Here is a 21,527-nt window from a genome sequence, read left to right as displayed (position 1 = left end):
GTTTCCAGCAGACATTTCCATGAAGCAGGAAATTTCAAAGGCAGTTCAGTCACTATCTGCTGTGTCCTGCAGAATGTCTCACAGACTCTTTCATGAATCAGGAACCCCGAAAGATCATCTCACCTTTAGGCAAGTTCAGCAGTCCTCTCTCTGCGGGTTCTCTGTGTCCAGTTTATGCAATAGTCCAGGCAAGAGCAGTTTCTTGTCCAAATGGCTATCAAACTCCATAAGGATCCTCTTCGATGCCCATCTTCTTCTTGAAGTAGATTGGTGCTGCCAGGAGCAGAGTGTCTCATTGTCATGAAAAGTCCTAAGTTATTAAAACATTAAATAGCATATTCCGTAGTCTTTGAAAGATATGAAGAATGTCTATCTAAAATATATCTATGTACATCTAGAAAATCTAACATGACTACAAACTTGACTATTATAAATAACTATTCATTAACAACTTATATACATAACATTTTTACATGAGCTACACAATCACAATACCTTAATCAATATCAGAAATACATATACATATAACAAAATTGGCCTTAAATTTAAATCACTAAAGCAAAATCCATATCAATGCAAATTATTCATACCTATATCATATCCCCCTTTAAATGTAAAAGAACATTTATAAACAATATTTGGGAATATGGACGTAGTTATTTCTCTCCAAACTGCTTCCTGCTGAATGGGGGTGCTGTTATTCAGGTATTTTATGGGATAACCTGTCTGCTAGGTTCATCTCAGTCGGCAGTTGAGCAAAGTAATTTTTTGAGGGTGTTCACAGCAACCTTTCAGGAGGGCGTGGTCTATCATACCATATTGAGATAGAAACAATCAACAGGGTCTCGTCCTCTGTGAAAACAAAAGAAGAATCTCTTTTCCAAAGTATCATATCCTTAGATCCACATTTTGAAGTCAAGGTATTTTCAAAATATCTGTGTTGGATTAGTTCAGTAGCATTTATAAACAAATATCTTTTAGCAGCTGTTGCTCCTTCCTCAGCATTCAAACAATTCAAACAGAGCATAATAGCATACAGTATCAAAATTCTCTGTGTATTTTCCATCTTTGTGCACTTTATATTAACCTCTATTTTGTTTATTTTTACTTTTATTTTTTGCTTTTTGAGACAGGTTCTCTGTATCTTTGACCTGGAATAACTCTGTAGACCAGGCTGTCCTTGACCTCTCAGAGATCCACCTGTCTCTGCCTCCCAGGCATTGGGATTAAAGGTGTGTGCTACTACACCTTGAACTCACAGAGATCTGTTTGTCTCTGCCTTTTATGCACTTGGATTAAAGGCATGTGCTACCACACCTTGAAGTCACAGAGGTCAATCTCCCTCTGCCTCCCAAGTGTTGGGATTAAAGGTGTGTACTACCACACCCAACTACTTCCTTATTTTTGTTTTTTTACTTTTAAGAACGTTAACTTTTAGCCTGCATATATTTTTAAACACACTGTAAATCATTTAAAGTTTTCTTTGTCTTTGAATCTCTCCTTACTGTATATCTCTCTTTTTCTGACAACAGGAGTCTTTAATTTACCAAGCAATATAGGTAGGATTAAAGCCGTGGCTTTGGCGGCTGGATCTAGCCCATTCCTTAGCTTTCCAGCCTCATGGCTGAGGTACTGCTGGAGTCATTTTTCTTGCCACAATTCTGTGGCATTTCAAGGTCCTTGCCAGCAAGCAAGCTGCAGCATTCTGCTCACAGACCACACTCGTTCAGACTGCCTGCCTGAGTCAGAGTTTGCCCTGGCAGGACGGCCCAGAAAGCCAGCATTTTAAAACAGCACAACATTTTTCCTGCTACGGCTGAAAACAAACAAGCATGCAGCCAGCTTTTATCAATACCATTTAAGTGTTTCGTGGCAGGAACTCTTAATGAGCTGCAAGGTTTTGCAGCTAAAGCTGAGTCAGGAAGCCTCTCTTAGATAAGAGCGCTTGCTTGCCTCTAGCAAGCAGAGCAGACCCAAGAAATTGCTGCTACCAAGAAAACATGCTTTACTCTATTCTTTCCCAAGCTTTCTGTGGATATAGTCGTCCACACGTTGGGGGCCATTCTGTTGAATGAGCTGCGGGCTGTGTTCCTGCCGCCCCAACTCCTGATCGCCTGGCTAGCTTATGTCCCAAAATAACAACACACAAACTGTATTCCTTTTTTTTTTTTTTTTTGATTTTTTTTTTTTTTTTTGATTTTTCGAGACAGGGTTTCTCTGTAGCTTTGGAGCCTGTCCTGGAACTCCCTTTGTAGACCAGGCTGGCCTTGAACTCACAGAGATCCGCCTGCCTCTGCCTCCCAAGTGCTGGGATTAAAGGCGTGCGCCACCACCGCCCGGCCCCAAACTGTATTCTTTTAAACACTGCTTGGCCCATTAGCTCTAGCCCTTACTGGCTAATTCTCATATCCCGATCAACCCATCTCTAATAATCTGTGTAGCATCAGTCTTACCAGGAAAGATTCAGCATGTCTGATCTGGCGGCTTGCTGCATCGCATCTGCCCTGGAGAGCAGAGGCATGGCGTCTGTCTCTGAGAGGAGCTGCCCTGCATCTGCCCGGGAGAGGGGAACATGGCGTCTGAGCTCACTTCCTCTTCCTCCCAGCATTCTGTTCTGTTTACTCCACCTACCTATGTTCTAACCTATGAGGGCCAAGCAGTTTCTTTATTTTTTAACCAATGACCTTCCTCCATCACTAAGGCCAGGCGTGATGACACACACTTTTAATCCAGGCATTAGAGGAAGGGAACAGAGGCAGGTAGAGCTCTATGAGTCCTGGGTTAGCCTGGTCTAGAAACGGAGTTCCAAGCCAGCCAAGGCTCCGTAGTGAGATCATCTCAAACAACCAAACGAAAACATTTCTAAACCAGTAGTGCTGCAATCTTAGAATTTGGGAGATAGGGACAGGAGGATCTCGAGTTCAAAGTTATCCCTGACTACAGTCTGGTCTACACAGAGAGAATCTACAGACCGGCTCTGGAGCTACGCTGTGACTACAGGTTCGGTACCCAGGAGAAGTTTTCTCTCTGAAGTGCTCCTGAGAACGCTGGGCAGGGCTGCACACCCCTGATAGGCTCACTCCATGTGACACATCTAGACATCGGGCACCAGGCTATAGAGTCCATTAGGGTGGGGAAGTTAAATCACCTGGTCTGAACAGTGCTGATGTACGACTCCTGCCTAGGCAGGCACCAAGAACGACAGGAAAGTCACAGAGTGCAGCAGTGTCTAGGACTCAGTGAACACTGGCTTTCATTGTGCTATGAGGCTGGTGGTTTTGTTATTGTTACAAGTGAAATCTCCTTTCCACAGCTCTAGGATAGCCCTTTCTTTTTCTTTTTTTTTAAAATTTATTTATTTATTATGTATACAATATTCTGTCTGCTTGTATGCCTGTAAGTCAGAAAAGGGCACCAGATCTCATTACAGATGGTTGTGAGCCACCATGTGGTTGCCGGGAATTGAACTCAGGACCTTTGGAAGAGCAGGCAATGCTCTTAACCACTGAGCCATCTCTCCAGCCCCTAGCCCTTTCTTTTATTCCAGGTGGAAAGACAGAGATCCAAGGCCAGACTATCAGCTGAGGATCATGCGGACATGCTAACACTATCAGGCCCACTATTGCCTGATTCTCTGACCATAGCTGGTGGATTCTGCACTGGGAATAAAAGAGACTAATCATGGGCTGGTGGCCTGGGTGGTGGGAGGAAAAGCAGGTGATGTCACCAGAGGCCCCAACTGTGCCTTAGACCATGGGTCCAAGTACACCAGTCTGGTCTCTGTGCCCAACCCAAAAGGGTGGACCCTGGACTCCTTCCTTGCTCTACAGCGGGACAGCAGCTCTGAGTCATTACTCTGGCTGCTAGAAAGCGGACAAAGGCTAGATCTTTGCATAGCATCTGCATAAACCTGATAGGTCAATGGTACCCTTCCTATCTGTCACAAAGGCAGCCTGAGAATTTCACTGGTTTCTGGGCTGTGATGATCCAGGTTCGAATAATAGAGTCATGTCCAATGTCAGTTTCAGGGAATGGGAAGTATTAAGTGGGGCTAAGAGTCAATGATGACCAGGTCCTAAAGTCTTCTGGAAATTTACCATCTTAAGTTCTAGGGTCCTCCCTCAAGCCCTCATCTGTAAACTGCAAATAAAGCCGGCTCCAATACATGGAAACGTTGTAGGGACTAATCGTGTAATGTTTGAGAGCTCCAAACACAGCAAGTCACAGAGCAATGTTCACATGGGTAGCGAGTATACACGAAGGTCCTTCGTAGCCACTGCGTTAGGGTTAGCTTTGAAAAAAAAAAGGGCATTGTGGAGCAAGGCTTTAATCCGGGGAGGCAGGGCAGGTGGATATCTTTGAGTTTGAGGCCAACCTGGTCTACACTGCGAGTTCTGAAACAGACAAAGCTATATAGAGACTCTGTTTCAAAACACAAAACAAAATTAAAAAAGCTTCCTGTGGTCTCTCTTCCGTTGCACCCACCCTCTGTGTGCAGAAACTGGTCAAGGTGAAATCTAGTGGCAGCTTGTCCCTGATCTGTATGACACTGGCTACCGTCAGTTTTCCTCTTAGTACTGCCTCAGAAGTGACCCAAAGAGCCACAGCTGACAAGAGGCTCCTTGGTGGAATGTGTTCACGCTTCCATGCCCCATTCTCCTAGATCGTTGCACTTTGCAGGTACAAAGTTCCTTCGGTGCCTGTATAATGAGGGTACCAGCTCAGGTCACCCCCAGAATCAGCTTTCCAAACCATTCCTGGCCTCAGACCCTGGGCCCCTTCGAAGGAATACCTTCCCTTTAAAGCTCTCTCGTCAGGAGGAGGCCAACAAACAAGGCTTTTAAAGCCCCAGTTAACCCCGAGGAAAACGAACTGCACAGAGTCAACCAAGTCTTGGGCTGAGCTCCTAGAGACTGTCCTGGCAATCCTCAGAGCACAGTCTGCAGGAAAGGCAACTTCCGACATGCTCGGCTGTATGGCCCGCTGGGAGTTGTAGTCCTTACGACCCTCTTCCCGTGCACCTAAGGAACTGCTCGGGCAGGATCTACTGCCGTGTGTGGCGTCTTTGTCCTCTGAAGTGCCCTTGAAAGACCATAGAGTCGTATTTAATTATTTTACAGGAGAGGAAATAGAGACCGCTCTCATGCCGTGTCACAAAGGCACCAAGAGCGCAAACCTTCCCAATGCTTCGCCCGGTCCGCACGCCCCGCCTCTCCCCCTTCGTCCGCGATGGTGCGGCCCGGTAGGCCCATTGTTCGCCGCAGGGGAAAGCGACGATCAGTTTGAGCGGTTCGCCCGCGCTGAGGGGGCGTGTCCAGATTCCCCGGGCCGGTCCTCCCCCGCTCCGCGTTGGTGAGGCCCGACCAGCCCATTGCGCCACCAAGCAGGGAGTTCACCGAGGGGGCGTGTCCGGACGCCCCGCCCAAGTCCTCCCCCTCACCGCGATGGTACGGCCCGACGGGCCCATCGCGTGCGAGTGAGGCGGGGCGCGACAGTCTACTCGATCGCTTTGCAACTGCGATCCCGGGAACGCGCGTACCCAGACGCTCCGCCCCTCTCCCCCCTGTTCGCGATGGTGCGACCCGACAAGTCCATCGCGAGCTCTAGGGAGGGGGAGACGGCGAGCAGGGTCCACTGCGGGAGCAGGGGGAGGGCCGCGGCTGGCGGCTTCCGAGCCGCAGCCGGAGCGGGACCGGGCTTCTCAGGGAGCGACGCGCCGCCGCCTAGTGGGGGTGGAGCCCAGCCGTGGCCCCAGGTAACGCCCGGGCGCGGGCCGCTGTGGATGCGGCGGGAGGTGCGGGCGCTTCGGTGAGGCCTCGCCGGCCCCAGTCGCCGCAGCGGCCGGTCCGCTCGGTCCAAGTGCTAGGGCGCCCGGCTGGAGGAGTTTCTCCGAGCTCTGTGCTCGCCTGGTGGGGCTCTAGCGCGGATCCTGTGTCTTGTGGCCCCGTGTGGGTCCCTAACATTTCCCCCTTTGGCAGCCAGAGTGGCTGGAGGTCCAAGAAACAGCACTAACCCGGGCCCATCGCTGTATTAGTGATGTCCGAACCCCGAGAGGTCGAGAGTCGGTTTGCATCTTGCCCAGTCGAAAAGCGTTTCCTGTCAGAGCCCCACTAGGCTTGAGTGGAGCTGGTGCTGGGGGCCAGGGAGAAAAGGAATTGGGGGTGAGGGTACGAAACGTAAGGAAATGGGGTATTCGTCCTTATAGGCACTGCACTCCTGTAGCCCCAAGTTTTCTTCTCAGTGGTGTAATGCTTTCGTATCCGACTGCAGATTGAGCGATTTCAGTGGTGAGATGTACGCAGTGTAGGGAGGGGTGAATGAGTTAAAAAAAAAAAAAAACAAAAAACAAAAAACAACCAGCATACACCCAAAGTTCACACATCCCACTGCAGACACAACCAGGGAATCACACCGTCAGTTGCATATCCACCGCGAGCCACCTAGGGAGGTAGGTACAGGTACTCTCGTCCTGTGGTTATCTCTGGACAAACAGCCTCTCAGGGAGGTTAGGGAAGCCCTCAAGGTCACAGAGCCCGAGAGCCAGAGGACTCTGCATCCAACCATTAGTATAGTCCTGTCTTCTTTACATTCAGCAGGTGAACAGTGCCACAGTTATTGGTGTTGTCATTGACCCCGTTTTACAGATGAGAGCCCAAGATGCAGAGAAGACAACTTACCCTGAGTGGTGCTCTGAGCACAAGACCCAGAACACATCTGCACAGACCCACACACTTTGCTCCTTGCCCATCTACACAAATAATCGGTTATTTGGAGAGGCAAAGCTTGGGGTTAATCCTTGCCCAAAGCAGAGAGGATGTAAAACAGGCCTCTCAAAACTCTCCCTGGTGTACTAGGCTCTGGGCTCTAGTCTGATGCTTGGTGGTATTTTGAGAAGTCTGAGTCCCAAGCTGGCCATGGTGTGCTATGTGTCCCAAGGTCCCATTTGCATGTTCCCTTAGTTTTGGGAAGGTTGTATCCTGCCTCTATGAATGAAGATTCTAGGGGCCAAGAAAGAAAGCAATGGAAGAAAGCCTCACTCAGAGGCAGGGAGGCAGCCAGTCTTCTGGCTCTGATAGGAGGTAGGAACCCTGGCTTGGCAAGGCCCCCTTAGGAAAGAGTACTAGCACCTTCTTCCTGTTTCAGCTTGCCAGAGTCCAGCTCGCATGCAGAAGAGGCTGAGGAGGAAGCTGGAATGCAACAGCAAGTGCTTGGCACTTGGATCCTTCTGCCCTCTCCTGCTCTCGTCTGCCACCCCAGGCCACTTGCTAGGTCCTGAGCTGTGCTCTTCTTTTGCCCCAGGAACATCTGTACTTTTGATCATTGCGAAGGCTCGGGGATGTGTAAGGGTCATCTTTCACCTCAGTTGCCTCTTCTGTGCAATGGGACATTTGCTCTTAGCTCACTGAGATGATGAGGGTGAGCCGCCTGAGGACTGTGTACAGAGCCCCTTAGTGCTTGCTGGAACTGAGGCAGCTTTCTGCAACCCACTGGGCCACCCTTCTTGGTTCTGTGGTGAGTGCAGTTACTTCCTCTCTCTGAGAGTAAGCAATACCTAACTATTAGGGGATAGGCTGTCATAAGAGGCACACAATAGGTATGAGGGCCACACCCCACAGGGGCTTGAGCTCTGATGAGGAAGAGGCACACAGAGGGCCACACTGGGATCCCAAGGCATGGGGTTTTGAAGACTAGTCCAGATTGCTGTCTTCTATTGAAAATTTAGGAAACTTGGTAAAATTCTTCTCCCTTCTGCTGATACAATTTTGCGTATGGCCAAGAAAGATCTTCAGGTTTGGAGGTGTTTGGGGTATCTGTTCCTGGGGAGAGATTGACTGTGGGCTTCTAGGGCCAGGCCCAGACTGAGTAGATCAACAAAGAGGGTCCTGTATTGGAAAAGTGATTGCCTGGCCAAGTAGGGACAACCCAGAGTATCTTTAGCCATTTGTGGCTCACTGGGAGCCAGGTCACAGATGAATCTGAACCCTGCAGGAGCTGCAGGATGGTTTCATGGAGATAGCCCTATCCACAGCATGATCATGGTTCTGTTGGGTCTGGGAAGCCAGAACAGACCTAACAGGCTAGGAAAGGCACAAGGGAGCTGTCTGGCTGTGTCTAGAGATGTAAAGAATCTGCCAGACGTGGGTAGGTGATGTTGAAGACATACTAGGAAAAGAAAATGATACATGGGCCAGACTTGGGTTTAGAAGCCCATAACTGGATTGTGAATGGAAGGTAGATTTTTTTTGTTTCTGTGTGTGAGCACGCGTGCTTGCTGTCTGTTTTGAGTGCGTATGTGTGCTGATGTGTGAGGGTGAGTTCAATCCTGGATGGCATTCCTCTGGCACTGTCCATCCTTTGTAAGACAGGGTTTGGAGCTAACCAGCTAGTCTTGGCTGACTGGCTGGCTGCTGTCCAGAAAGCCCTGGGGATCCACCTGTCTCTGTGTTTCTTTGTGTGTATTGTGTGGATGGAACTCAGGTTCTCAAACTTGCCTGGCAAGCACTTTAGTGACAACTATCTCTGTAAGTCTGTGAGGGAAGAAAATAGTAATCTCTGCTCAGGCAAGCCAGTTCACTTCTAGGACCCTCAGCTCCTCACCCATACATCGAGGCAAAGGCATTCCTGTGGTGCCACATTCCTAGTAAAGGCTGGATTTCAGTACACTGCAAACAATGCCCTCTGCAGCCAGGAGGGGCTTGTTGAATGAGACGGTGACTGTGACAGGGTTTTGTCTGATTCAGTGACACAGAGTAAAGGTCAGGGTCAGCTCAGCTCCTGTAACAGAGGAGGTGGGAGTGGAACCCTGAAAAGCAGGAAGGAGGAATTGATTTCTAGAAAAGGAAAGGCTCCTACAGCAGAAGGGGGCCAGGCACAGCTAGCCAGAAGGAAGACCATTGTGGTGCAGGAATGGTTAGAAGAGGGTAAGCCCAAGAGACTGATGGGGGAGCTTACTAAGGTTGCACTCGGTGGCAGAGGAACCACTGCAGGCCCCTCCCATAGAAGCATCAGTCAGGGCACAGATGGAAGTATCTTTGAACATGGGCAGGATTTCTAGCTGCTTGTGATTGATTTAGACAAGAACTGATAGGAGCAAACAGAGAACATCACTTTGCATGTCCACGCCTAAGTTCACACGCATTTGTAGACAGAGTAGAATTCCAAGTTACATCTATGTCACTGCGCCATCAACTTGATCTCCTGTTGCTTAGAGATCTGCAAATTGCCCCCAGGTGCCATCTTGTCATCCTGCTGCTGGCTGCAATCCACAGTGTGATTAGTTGGTCTGAAGGACTTTCTTTTTTTCTTTTTTTTTTTTTTTTTGGTTTTTTCGAGACAGGGTTTCTCTGTAGCTTTGGTGCTGAAGGACTTTCTAAACCAACGATTGTTCCCCGGTTTCCTTCTGGAGTCTTTCCATTGGCTGCTTTTCCTGAGGAGAGATTTTCATTCTAAGGGAATGAAAATTTTAATGCCTTAAAATCGGGCTTTTAAAGTACTAGAGAGGTAGCTCAGCAGTTAAGAGCACTTGCTGCTCTTACAGAAGACCAGGGTTCAGTTCCCAGCACCCACAGCAGTTGACTCACAACTACCTGTAATTCCAGTTCCAAGGAGTCCAATGACCTCCTCTGGACTCTACAGACAATGCCTGAACTGGGTGCACAAACATACACTTAGGTATACTACTCATACATACACATAAAATAATAAAATCTTAAAAAAAAATAGACCTAAGATATATTTTATAATTTTCAGCAAATTTTTAAATAGGTTGTACTGTCTAGAATTTGTGTTTTGAGACAGGATTCCTGTGTAGCCCTAGCTGTCCTGGAACTCAATCCTTAGACCAGGCTCAGAGATCCACCTGCCTCTGGCTCCCAAGTGCTGGGATTAAAAGAGTGCACCACCACCGCCCGGCTCTGACTAGAATCTTTTAAAGCAATTATATAGTTATCAAGATTTAAAAATCTGGAGCTGGAGAGATAGATGGCTCAGAGGTTAAAAGCACTGGCTGCTCTCTCAGAGGTCCTGAATTTAATTCCCACAACCATCTATAATGGGATCTGGCGCCCTCTTCTGGCCTGCAGGCATACATGCAGACGGAACACTGTAACACTGTATACATACTAATAAATCAATCTTTTTAAAAAATTAAAAATCTGAACCAGGTGCCGGGCGGTGGTGGCGCACGCCTTTAATCTCAGCACTTGGGAGGCAGAGGCAGGCGGATCTCTGTGAGTTCGAGACCAGCCTGGTCTACAAGAGCTAGTTCCAGGACAGGCTCCAAAACCACAGAGAAACCCTGTCTCGAAAAAACCAAAAAAAAAAAATCTGAACCAGGAGAAGTAATGTATGCCTATAATTCCAGTACTTGGGAGATAGAGGCAAGAGGATCAGGAGTTTGAGGGTAGGCTGAGACATAAGACTGTCTAAAAGCTATTAACAAAGAAAATTAAAATCTGCCCTCCTGAACAGATGCACCTTGTTAATTCCCGTGTGCTTTCACAAATACTATATGCAGCCGGGCAGTGGTGGCGCATGCCTTTAATCCCAGCACTCAGGAGGCAAAGGCAGGCGGATCTCTGTGAGTTCGAGGCCAGCCTGGTCTAGGAGAGCTAGTTCCAGGACAGGAACCAAAAAGCTACAGAGAAACCGTCTCGAAAATCAAAAAAAAAAAAAAAAAAAAAAAACTATATGCAGATACAATGGCCAACGAAACTAATAATACTGTTACATCTTGTTCAGCAAAATGGTTTAACTTTTTAAAATACTTATGGGAGCCGGGCGGTGGTGGCGCACGCCTTTAATCCCAGCACTTGGGAGGCAGAGGCAGGAGGATCTCTGTGAGTTCGAGACCAGCCTGGTCTACAAGAGCTAGTTCCAGGACAGGCTCCAAAACCACAGAGAAACCCTGTCTCGAAAAACCAAAAAAAAAAAAAAAAAAAAAAAAAAAAATACTTATGGGATGTATCCACTAAGTATAAAGTGAGTGTACCCGATCCTAAAGCCTGCTGCATAGGTTTAACAAATGTTGCCATTTTGTCCCAACATCTTGTTCTGGGTTGGTGGGCGTTGAAGGAGTCCAGTTCCTACAGACCATCCTCGTAGACACGTGCATTAGGTAATTCTGGTGTTCTGCAAACTCCGCACCCCACTTTGTCTGCCTGGGAGACATCCCAAGGAGACTGAGCCACTACTTCAGCTTGGGTCCATGTCTCTGTTCTCTCGCGCTTCAGCTGTTAACTGGGTGAGTGACACGTTTGTTGTTTGGCTTTTGAAGACAAGGTCTTAGTACCCTTGGCTGGCCTGGAACTCACTTTGTAGACCAGGCTGGCCTCGAACTCTTCTCTCTGGTACTGCTTGTCAAACTGTTGGGAGGCCTAGAAAACTAACTTCCCTGGCTTGGTACAGCCAGCTCTTCCGACTTCAGCTCAACTAGAACCTCCCCACCCCTTTCCATCGCATCCCTCTCACCCCCGACCCCCCCCCCCCGCTGCCCTGGGGGCGGGGGTAGCAAAGTGTTTCTATGACGTCAACATGCGCAGGGCCAATTCCCCCCCCCCCCGCCCAGGAAACGTTAAGTCGTTTGCATGGGGCGTCAGTCACTGGTCTCTTGGGCCTTCTGGGCTGTCGCAGCTTTTTAAAGGCGCTGCATAACGGAACAGAAAGCGGGAGAGGCAGAGGCGCGGTGGGCTATGAGGTCATCGCCGGCCTGTGGGGCTCGGGAGTGACGTCACCTCCGGGAAGCGTGCCGGCCGGGGCTAAGGGCGGTCCTCTAACCTCGGCTGCGTGAGAGGCTGCGGGCCCCTCAGAGGCCGTGGCCCTAAGAAGGTAACCATGACAGTTTAGTGCGCGCCGTGGCCTCGAACTCGGGGGTGCCCCGTCCTTCACCTGCGACCTGGCCGTGGGGGCTTTCAACTATGAGGTGGGGGCGAGGAGGCTTTTTTAACCCGGTTTTCAAGATGGCGACCCGCTAGTCACGTGCCGCTCACAGGACGCGATTGGTCGGCGCGGCGTCGAGGGGCGGGGCCTGAGAGGCGCGGCGGGCACCGGCTCCTGCCGCTGCTGTTTGCTTGAGCGTCCTGGCGCGCCCCCGCTCTGCGCGTCCCCGCCGCTCCGAATGTTGTGAATCAAACGTGGGGCTGGTTCCATCCGGCCGCCGCGGACAGTTCTTAAAGGGCCAGCCCGCCGGATCGCACAGCTGCGTCCTGCGCCGCCCTCCTCTCGGGTCCGGGCCGGGGAAGCGGAAGACAGAGCAGGCTCGGGAAGGAGCCGGTGCTCCACCATCCGCACCCCGCATCGCGAACAAAGGAGCCCGCGTGTTGTGGGACGGCTGCCGGTGAGTCGGGCCAGGCCCCTAACTTCGGACCCGCACCCCGGAACTCTGACTCCCTCGGGGGCTCGCTGTGGTTTGCCGGCTTCGTGGGCGTCGATCCTGGGCTGTCGGGGTCAGCGCGACGACGGTGAGGCCCCCAGGCCAGGTGCTGCCTGGGGCTACCTAGACTCGGCCAGGCCACCCCTCTGCGGAGCGCTGCGGTGGAGGGGAAGGAGCCACCCCCTCCCCCTGCAGCCGCCACTTCCTTTGTTGTTGCTTTTGTCTCACGCCGAGCACATGGTCCGGGATCCTCGGTTCTTAAAGTCACAGCGCTCTAGTCCTTGCGCTGCTGCCTGGCCTCGTCCCTTAGTGTTCCTCCGAGTGAGGCACTAAGGAGTAAGAGGGGGTCAGCGGAGTCTCTCCTGGGACAGGTGTGCATGCCTTGACCCCGGTCCCCAGGGAGGGGCGGCTTTGGAAGCTTGCTGAAACCCCACTGCCTGCGTCTGGCCTGTTTAAGGGAGGAGCTTGAACCTCGGGGACTTTGTTTTCCTCCCCCCACTAATGTGAACACCTGGTTTCTTGTCTCTGGCATTTTAGGGGCGCCCTGGGGAGATTTCGATCCCGGTTTTAATTTGTTGCAACTGAGACTTAGCGAAAACTGAAGGAGTTCTTTAACCAAGGTCACCCAGGGAGTCTAAACTGGCCAAGGTGTGGTGGTCCCACTCCAATGCCTCCGCGGTTTTCCTGCGAGTTGGGAAGCTCCTGCTTTAGAGTTGGGCCAGCGGGTCAGGGAGGGGGAGGTTGTCTTCCCGCCTAAGCCTGGTCTTGGTCTTGGGGTCTAGCTTTGCTGGTCTGCTAGAAGAGAGCGTCTTTTTTGCAAACAGACTCTACGCTAGGGTCAAATACGTGCTTGGAACATTGTATTCGGCTGACAGGGTTGTGGACTCATGGGGGCAGGATCAGACTTAGAGGAATTTACACAACTTCTTAAAGAGCACAGTGAAAGAGGTGTGGAAAGTAGTGTTGCTGGTTGACCTTGACTGTGTCACTAGGTCCAGCTCAGTCTCTTGCACTGCTCCAGAACAGCTACTCACAGGTACTGAAAGAAACTGTGTCCTGTGTGCCTCTAGAAGGAGTCTGGTTTTTCCTCTGGCCACTGTCATCAGAAGAGGACTAGGTCTGGGTCTAGGGAGCCAGCCAGAACCAGTTCTGTTCCACGTGGTCCAGAGCAACTCAAACCGAAATGGGTGTGTCCCCTCTTTAACACTTTTGTTCCTGATAGGAATTACAAAATCCCCTTCCCTCCTGGGGTACACGGCTGGAGCAGCGTGCCTCTGCATCTTCCAGCACTTCCGGTACCTCGTGTTTGCCTAGGGTGGGAGTGCAGGGCAGTGTGTCTTTCTTCCTAGAAATAATTATTTACCCTACAGCTGGCATTCACTTTAAGGACTGATTCTTATGTTGCCTTCAGCGTGGCCCTTGATGGTTCCCTGGAGAGATGATTCTCAAGTTGTTCCCATTTTTCACAGAGGAGGAGTCTGGGGTTCAGGTACCAGAAGCCATGGGCCTAAGATCCTGGCAAGAAGTTGGGAGTGTTGTTTGTTCAGGGTGATGCTGTTACCTTTGGCACCATCATCTACTAAATGCCCATCTGTCTGCTGGCTTTGGGTGGGCCAGGCATCTTGTTTCAGTATTGGGGGTGGATTACTCCTGGCCCTTGTTGGTGGCTGGCCTGGAATTAGGAAGTGAGAACCTATGTGTTAGGGTGTATATAGTTAGCCCCAGCCAGGGGTCACAAAGCCAGTCACCAAAGATAACCAGGTGCAGAGTGGACAGGATTCAGAGAGAAGACCCATTTTCTGACTGAGGAGGAAAGGTGTTCCATCCCCCTTTACGTCTTACTTAGAGACTAGGATTTGTAGGGAATGATTTATAATCTCCCAGTCTTTACTCACTGGCCCCACCCTGTCGTCACTGCAAGACTGTGCTTTTACACAGACTGGGTAGTGTGGAGAAGGTGCTCTCCTGTGCAGACTTGGAGAGTTCTGGGTAAAGGAAATGGTTCTTTGCATGTTAGCTGGAATGACTAAGGTGCTTAACTGGCTTTACTGCCTTGCTGCGTCAGCAGGTGGCAACATTTGCAACTGGACATCAGACATGCATAGGTTTGTTGGTTGAAAAAGAGTAGATAGGCCTCCTTGTGGCAGTAATGGCAAAGACCTGGTCCAGTGCAATAAACTCTATAGTGTCTCAGGGCCCGGTGGATTTTCTTTTCTTTTTTCTTTTTTTAATATTTATTTATTATGTATACAATATTCTGTCTGTGTGTATGCCTGCAGACCAGAAGAGGGCACCAGACCCCATTACAGATGGTTGTGAGCCACCATGTGGTTGCTGGGAATTGAACTCAGGACCTTTGGTAGAGCAGGCAATGCTCTTAACCTCTGAGCCATCTCTCCAGCCTCCCGATGGATTTTAGAGTGTTCTTGCCAAGTCTCCATCCTGACTGAGTTAGTGGATGGAAGCCTGAGGTTTACCCTGCTTTCCCACCTGGTCCTCCTGTGACCCTAAAGAGGAGACCCTGCCCTGACCCGTTCCTGCTCATCTTCCTCTCAGATTCATCCTTTTTCAAAAGGCTCTGCTTCCCACATTGGGGTCTACATGGTGTCCAAGAGCAAGGACCTGAATGCTTGCCAGGCCCAGCATGCTTGCTCCTGGCAAGTTTCTTTCCTGGGCCTAATGAAGCCTTGAGGTGGCCTTCACTATCAGCAGCAAGATGGAGGGGGGGGGGGCAGGAGAGGGAGAGAGGAGAGAGAAACAGGCTTGAAGTTGCTCTATTTCCTAGCTTCAACATGTGTGTGGGACCTGGGGCAGTGAGTCTCTTCTGCCGAGTCTGCTACAAACTTGCCTTAATTAATGGGTGCTGTCCCAGCCGAGTGTGCCCCGGGGTGAAGGGCAAAGGAGAGAAAATGGTGTCTGACCTTAGACCAAAAGTTTCCAAGGGTAGAAATGGGTCAGGCCATATTACCTAGCACTTGAGAATGAGTCCCAAGCCTCCTTCCTCTTTAGCCAGTCGTATGAAAGGGGAACCTGGCGCTCCCACGAGCCCCATCTGCCTGGAGATGTAGTCCCTGACTGAGGCAAAGGAAGCTTCCTGCAGCCAGAGCCTCACTGGAGCCGCTGGTCCTGAAGCATACTGGTCTGGTCTCTGAATTTACCGTGTTCTAAGATTTGATCCCACTTCCCAGAGCAGGAAGCTAGTCTAGCCTGTCAACCCTGGACCCCAGGCTCTAGAGGAGGACGTGTCCAGGTTTTGTCTGCCTCACCATTCCTAATTGCACAAGCAGCTGGATTTTCCTATCCCTCTATGTCTTTCTCTACTTGCCTCCTAGGGTTGTGAGCCCCGGCCCAGCCCCTCCACCTACCTGCTCCCCTGATGAGACCATGGGCTTTGGCAGTGACTAAGTGGCCACCCTCTGCCCCTGTGGGTCACTGGCGATTCTCCACAAGACCTAGCAGCCGTCCAGGCCAGCTCTGGGGAAGGTAGGAAGACGTCTCCATCTCTATTCAAGGGCAGCCATCTTGGCTTGGGTTCATGGACAGAGGGGTGGGCCCTAGGGCCCTGAACTATCTCTACTTTCTAGTGTGGATTATGACCCAGTCTTCCCTCCCTGCATTATAAATGAGTGGCGCTCCTCTGTCCTCTTGGGGCTCCTCTGTGTGGTGCAGCCTTGGCCACGAGGGGCCCCTGGCCAGCCCACCTACCCAGGATGAGCACTTCCCCTCCCAGCAGCTGCTGCCCCGACCGTCACACCCCTCTGTAGAGGAGCACCGAGCCTCAGCTCCTGCCGGCAGGAGCCCACGAATGCTGCACCCGGCCACCCAGCAGAGCCCGTTCATGGTTGATCCCCACGAACAGGTAGGAAGGACAGCTCTTAGTTTGCCCCACCCCCACCCCCATCTTCTATCAAACCGATTTAAGAAACAGATTCTCTCTTGCTGTACTTGGCCTCTTAGTCCCACAGCAGGGGTGAAGGGAGGGTCTTCCCTGGGTGCCTACAAGGATTCGTTAGGACACAAGTGCTACACAATAGGACTTCTTTGTATTTTGAGACAGGGTCTCACTATGTGACCCTGGCTGGCCTGGAACTCTGGACGTAGACCAGCCTGACCTCATGTCCCAGAGATCTGCCTGCCTCTTCTGCCTCCTGTGTGCTGGCATTATAGGCATTGCCTGGCCTCGTCCAGGACTCTTTCTCGAAAGGTTGCCCTCCCTACAGTGCCTGATGCTCTCTCCACAGGTGCACCAGGGGCCTGTCCCTCTGTCCTACACAGTCACCACAGTGACCACCCAAGGCTTCCCCTTGCCTACAAGCCAACACATCCCTGGCTGCAGTGCCCAGCAGCTCCCAGCATGCTCCGTGATGTTCAGTGGGCAGCACTACCCCCTCTGCTGCCTCCCACCTCCAGTGAGTAAATGCTTTATTCTCCTGCCCCAGGTACATGCCACACTGTCCATCCCAGCAGGTATGAGCGCAGGTACCCTAGGAACTGAGTTAAATGCCTGTGCAGACTGTCACTGTATTAGCTTGGCCTTCCGGCCATGGCCCTTCCCAGAGTAATGTGTTTGTGTTCCACAGAGGTATGTGGCAGTTTAGAGGTCAGGGACCTTTCTGTAACAGAGAACCTGCCGTATACAACTGCAGTAGAGGCTGTGGGATGGCACCCTGCCTTGGCTGCCTAGGGCAGGGATGGGGCTTGCAGAGCTGCTTGTAGCTCCTGGGTTTGTGTACAGTAAGAGCCTTTAGCTGGGGGTATTCCCTGGCCTCCTTGGTGCATACGCCCAGCTTTGCTCTCTCTCAGCAGCTGATCCAGGCATGTACCATGCAGCAGCTCCCTGTGCCCTACCATACCTACCCCCACCTCATCTCCAGTGACCACTACATTCTTCACCCCCCGCCACCGGCCCCACCGCCTCAACCTACCCACATGGCACCACTCGGGCAGTTTGTGTCCCTGCAGACCCAGCACCCACGTCTGGTGAGTTTGGGGAGATGAGGGGGAATGCAGAGTGGGAAAGGCAAGGATTTTATTGTGAGCAGCTGGCTGACCCATCTCTTCCTCTCCAGTCCCTGCAGCGTCTGGACAATGATATGGACCTTCGAGGGGATCAGCACCCCTTAGGTAGCTTCACTTACTCCACCTCTGCCACTGGCCCAGCCTTGTCACCCTCAGTGCCCCTTCACTACCTACCCCATGAGCCACTACACCAGGAGCTGTCCTTTGGTGTGGTAAGTGCCGCCCCGTCCCTCTAGCCGGGCCTAGGGCAGCGAGCCAACCGGCCTCCAGTTGACCTGTTGCTCCTGTTCCTGTTTGCAGCCATATTCCCACATGATGCCACGGAGACTGAGCACACAGAGATACCGTCTCCAGCAGCCGCTGCCGCTGCCACCGCCACCGCCGCCACCACCACCATCTTATTACCCAAGCTTCCTCCCCTCCTTCCTGTAAGTACCAGCATAACTTCCCTAGAGCCATTAGGCCTTGTTTTCTAGGACCCCATAGCTCTGGTCGCCCACCCACACAGCGGTTGGCCCTGCCTCTCTTCCAGTGTGCTCGAACAAGCACCACCATCCTGATTTGACCCATGCAGAGCTCTGTGCCTTGTTTGCATTCGGGGGTGGGGGTGCTTTGTGACATCTACCTCTGCTGACCTGCACTCTGGGGGCTCCCCTTTAGTTCAATGCTGCCAATGTCACCGACCACCATGGGCCCCACCATCAGCCTGGATCTGGATGTGGATGACATGGAGAATTATGAGGTCTGTGATGCCTGAGCTGGGAGGTGGAGTCTGGGAGACCTCCAGCTCTAGTGCTGCTGACCTCCCTTGCCTGGCTCTAGGCCCTCCTGAACCTGGCTGAGCGGCTGGGAGATGCCAAGCCCCGCGGCCTCACCAAAGCAGACATAGAGCAGCTGCCATCATACCGCTTTAACCCTGACAGCCATCAGTCTGAGCAGACTCTGTGAGTGTTGCACCAGGACCCCTGGGAGGGTGCTCGCTGTCGGTGTGGGGGGGTGACACTGTGCTTCTCGTCAGGTGTGTGGTCTGCTTCAGTGACTTTGAGGTGCGGCAGCTGCTCCGAGTCCTGCCCTGCAACCATGAGTTCCATGCCAAGTGTGTTGACAAGTGGTTGAAGGTAAGGCGGCCTGAGCCCGTTCCCAGGTAGCCCTGGCGGTCAGGTGTGTAGAGTTTATCCTAGTCAAATAGGTGGGATGGGAGGTCAGGAGAGCAAGCTCTGATGTGTGGCTGTTCCTCCCAGGCCAACCGGACCTGTCCCATTTGCCGGGCTGATGCCTCCGAGGTGCCCAGGGAGGCTGAGTGAGGCTCCACAGCCACCCACAAGAACCCTGCCCAAAGCTCCGGAAATGGGTGGGGGGAGGCAGGGAGTGGCCCAGGGAGAACTGTAAGGGAGGGGCCAGGCCTGTCTCAGCATTCCCACCGGCAACTTGAGAGCTGGTGCCAGGGTCAGCCCTGGAGAAGCCCCTGCAATAAGCCCCTGCGTTTGCCAAGCTCCAAAGACTCCTTCCCCAAACTGCCTGCCTACCCGCCCGCCCGCCTTAGAGCTGCCTGAGTGTCCCCAACTCAGTCTGCCTCTTAATTTGCCCTTGGGTCCTTCTTCCTGCTGGCTCTGGGAGGCAGGAGTCCATTCCCCAAGTGTGGTGGCTGGTGTGATCCCCACCCCCCAAAATGGGCAAAGGAGTAGCCACCCTGGGTCAGCTGGTCTCTTGTACTGAAGAGAAGTACTCCCTGCACAGGTAGGACTGCCAGGTCTGTGGGCAGATGGGAGCCAGCGACCATTTCCTAAGGCCCAGGACTCCAGACAGACTTAGGCAGTCGACTCTGCCTCCACTGCTGTGCAGTGTGGGTCTGACTCCCCAGGACCCCACCCCAGGCACAGCATTCCAGCCCACCCCAGGCTGGAGGGTATCCCAGCCACAGTCTTTGAGCAAATGGGATGGGGGCTCCAAGCTGAACACATTATGTTCTGCAGGAGCCAAGCCACAATCTGGGCATGTCCTTGTGTTCCTGGTGAGTGCCCCCCCACCAGGGACAGTGTCAGACCCGTGCTCGATCCTCTCCCCCTCTGTCGTTTGCATGAACGTGAGGAACAGCAGTTTTTGTTTATTCATTTGGCCCAAAATTGCGTGTAGGGGGTATGGATATTTAGAGGTGTTCGGGGTTTTTTTGTTTTGTTTTGTTTTTTTGTTTGGTTGGTTTTTTTGTTTTTTGTTTTTTTTTTTGGTTTTTTTTTTCCTTTTTTGGTTTTGTTTTTCCTTCTTTGGTTTAATAGGAGTGGGGTGAGGGCATAGGGACCAACCGGGACCAAATGCCCAGGGGGCAGAGAAGGGTCAGGTTGTGCCGCACCAGGCCTCCCTATGAGCGTGTGGCTGGGACTGCGCTGGGTGGTTGGAAGTCAGGGCAGGGTTGGGGGTCTGTGCTCAGCTGATAACTGCCATGCACTGTACTGCACATGTCCCTAGAGCCTACCAGGGACCGATTGCTTTTCAGGGCATTTCCTCCAGCCAGGGGCTGTCTCCCACCTGCCTGGTTGAGTCTCTTCCTAGGAATCCCATGAGGACGGAGATCAGGGAGGGCGCGAACCTCCACCTGGGGGCCCCTCCCAGTCTGATCTCTTGCCCTCCAAGTTCTGGAGGAGGCTGAGTTCCCTACTCCTCCTTCCAGGTCCCATTCTTTTCCTTTCCTACCCCTGTCTGGGGTTGCTGCCCTGAGTGAACGAACCGCGTGTGGGGCCGGCACATCCTAGCAGGCAGCCATTGGCGCCTGCTGCCTCAGGGATGCTCCAACCACCCTCGTTCTCCTCAGCAGCCCTGGCTCTCCCTGCCTCCCACAACCCATCCTGCCAGGGGGCCCATCGGCCTGGTCCCACCCCACAAGAACCCAAAGTCTTACTGTATATAACTCCAGGTGATTTCTATATTTATAGCAGTGTTGAAAATCCACGTTTTACACAGAACCACCTTATCCAACCCCTGTCCCTTCCTCACCCCAGCAAAAGGTTTTCAAACCCTTGTGGTTTCCTGGGGCAGCGGAATTGGCTCATGGATTGTGTTGGCTGCAGTGACGATTCCAACGAGCAGCTACTGTGGGGAATACACGGTTTTCATTTGTATTTTTTGTTTTGTTTTTTTAATCATTTAAGAAAGATTTACCAATTACTTAGGATGTTTGTGATTTGCCAACCTTGCTGTAGATGCCATGTTACCAATGATTTCCTGTGGTGGGGGCTTGGCATTGTTTACTCTTTATTTACCAACTTCTGGCCTAGGAATGACAGTGGGCACCTTCCCCCAGCACTGCTGGGCCCAGCGCCTGTGTTCTGTTGGAAAGGTTTTATATTATATATATAATTACACACATGTAAACACATGTGATGGCCTGTTCCTTGCACATCTTACAGTTACCTCATTTCCCATGTACTTATTTGAGAAAATGCTAATATATAGAGAAAATGGTTCTTAAAGCTTAAATGTGTGGTTTTTTCCATCCCACTGGACTCACATTGGTTTGTAGCATTTAACATAACTAGTATGTTGTATTATATATGTGTATACGGATTGAAATTTTTAACAGATTTGTACTTTTTTTAAAATGAAAGTTGCTAGTTCTGCTTGACCAAGTAGTGCAATCATTATTTTTTTTAATATTGTTGCTGATTTCAGAGGGATATTCACTAATAAATGTATGATGTATACAAGTGCTGCCCAAGCCACCTCTGGCCACTCGTGTGTTCTTCCCATGAGAGGTAAAAAGTGAGGAGTACCGCGGGGTGGGGGGCTGCCGGGGTGATCACAGAGCACGTGGTCCCTGTTCTGGAACCATGAAGTTAGTCAACACTAGCACGAGGAGATATCCATCCCTTAGTTATCCTAGCTTGTAGATTCTTCCTGGCCTTCTGAGGTGAGCTCATGTAGCCCATGCTTGCCTCAGATTTGCTGTGAAGTGTAGCATGGTTTCTAAGTGGTTTTAATAATAATTCCTGGAATCCATTTATTTGGGGTGAAAGCTGAATGATCGGAGAAGCAGAGCCACTGGTGGGCTTTTTTTTTTTGTTGTTGTTGTTTTTTAATATTTATTTATTATGTATACAATATTCTGTCTGTGTGTATGCCTGCAGGCCAGAAGAGGGCACCAGAC

The 21,527-nt window shown here is 51.3% G+C and overlaps 2 protein-coding genes across 8 annotated transcripts in view; one reads left to right on the top strand and one right to left on the bottom strand.

The window, feature by feature from the left end:
- Window positions 1–5,372, bottom strand: part of Cdhr2 (cadherin related family member 2) — a 44,509-nt gene extending 39,137 nt beyond the window's left edge. The window contains exon 1 of the mRNA XM_057787076.1: window positions 5,177–5,372. Coding sequence (XP_057643059.1) covers window positions 5,177–5,372 — 196 coding nt within the window. The remainder of the gene's footprint in view (window positions 1–5,176) is intronic.
- Window positions 5,373–5,621: 249 nt separating this feature from the next.
- Rnf44 (ring finger protein 44) lies at window positions 5,622–21,090 on the top strand. Of its 7 annotated transcripts, none has more exons than XM_057787703.1 (11): window positions 5,622–5,755; window positions 15,703–15,853; window positions 16,040–16,229; window positions 16,612–16,779; window positions 17,174–17,350; window positions 17,440–17,601; window positions 17,690–17,817; window positions 18,050–18,131; window positions 18,212–18,333; window positions 18,408–18,507; window positions 18,631–21,090. In XM_057787703.1, exons 2-11 carry the CDS (start codon window positions 15,747–15,749, stop codon window positions 18,691–18,693), a joined length of 1,299 nt encoding a protein of 432 aa, XP_057643686.1. In that variant the 5' UTR covers window positions 5,622–5,755; window positions 15,703–15,746; the 3' UTR covers window positions 18,694–21,090. The 7 variants fall into 7 exon arrangements, with proteins under 7 accessions (XP_057643686.1, XP_057643687.1, XP_057643688.1 ...); XM_057787704.1 differs by lacking the exon at window positions 5,622–5,755 and adding an exon at window positions 11,678–11,826; XM_057787705.1 differs by lacking the exon at window positions 5,622–5,755 and adding an exon at window positions 12,196–12,334 and having other exon boundaries at window positions 17,177–17,350.
- Window positions 21,091–21,527: the final 437 nt, after the last annotated feature.

The sequence above is a fragment of the Chionomys nivalis genome, chromosome 13 (assembly GCF_950005125.1).
Source record: "Chionomys nivalis chromosome 13, mChiNiv1.1, whole genome shotgun sequence".
NCBI classification, from domain to species: domain Eukaryota; kingdom Metazoa; phylum Chordata; class Mammalia; order Rodentia; family Cricetidae; genus Chionomys; species Chionomys nivalis.
The sequence above is the reverse complement of the archived record's forward strand: the minus strand, read 5'-3'. Positions and strand labels throughout refer to the sequence as shown.

What these genes read in the sequence shown, in the direction of transcription:
- Rnf44 (XM_057787703.1), top strand. Translation starts at nt 15,747, where the DNA reads ATGAGACCATGGGCTTTGGCAGTGACTAAGTGGCCACCCTCTGCCCCT. An exon ending in CCAGGCCAGCTCTGGGGAAG is followed by an intron (nt 15,854 to 16,039) that starts GTAGGAAGACGT and finishes TGTGTGGTGCAG; the next exon opens with CCTTGGCCACGAGGGGCCCC. An exon ending in TCTGCTGCCTCCCACCTCCA is followed by an intron (nt 16,780 to 17,173) that starts GTGAGTAAATGC and finishes GCTCTCTCTCAG; the next exon opens with CAGCTGATCCAGGCATGTAC.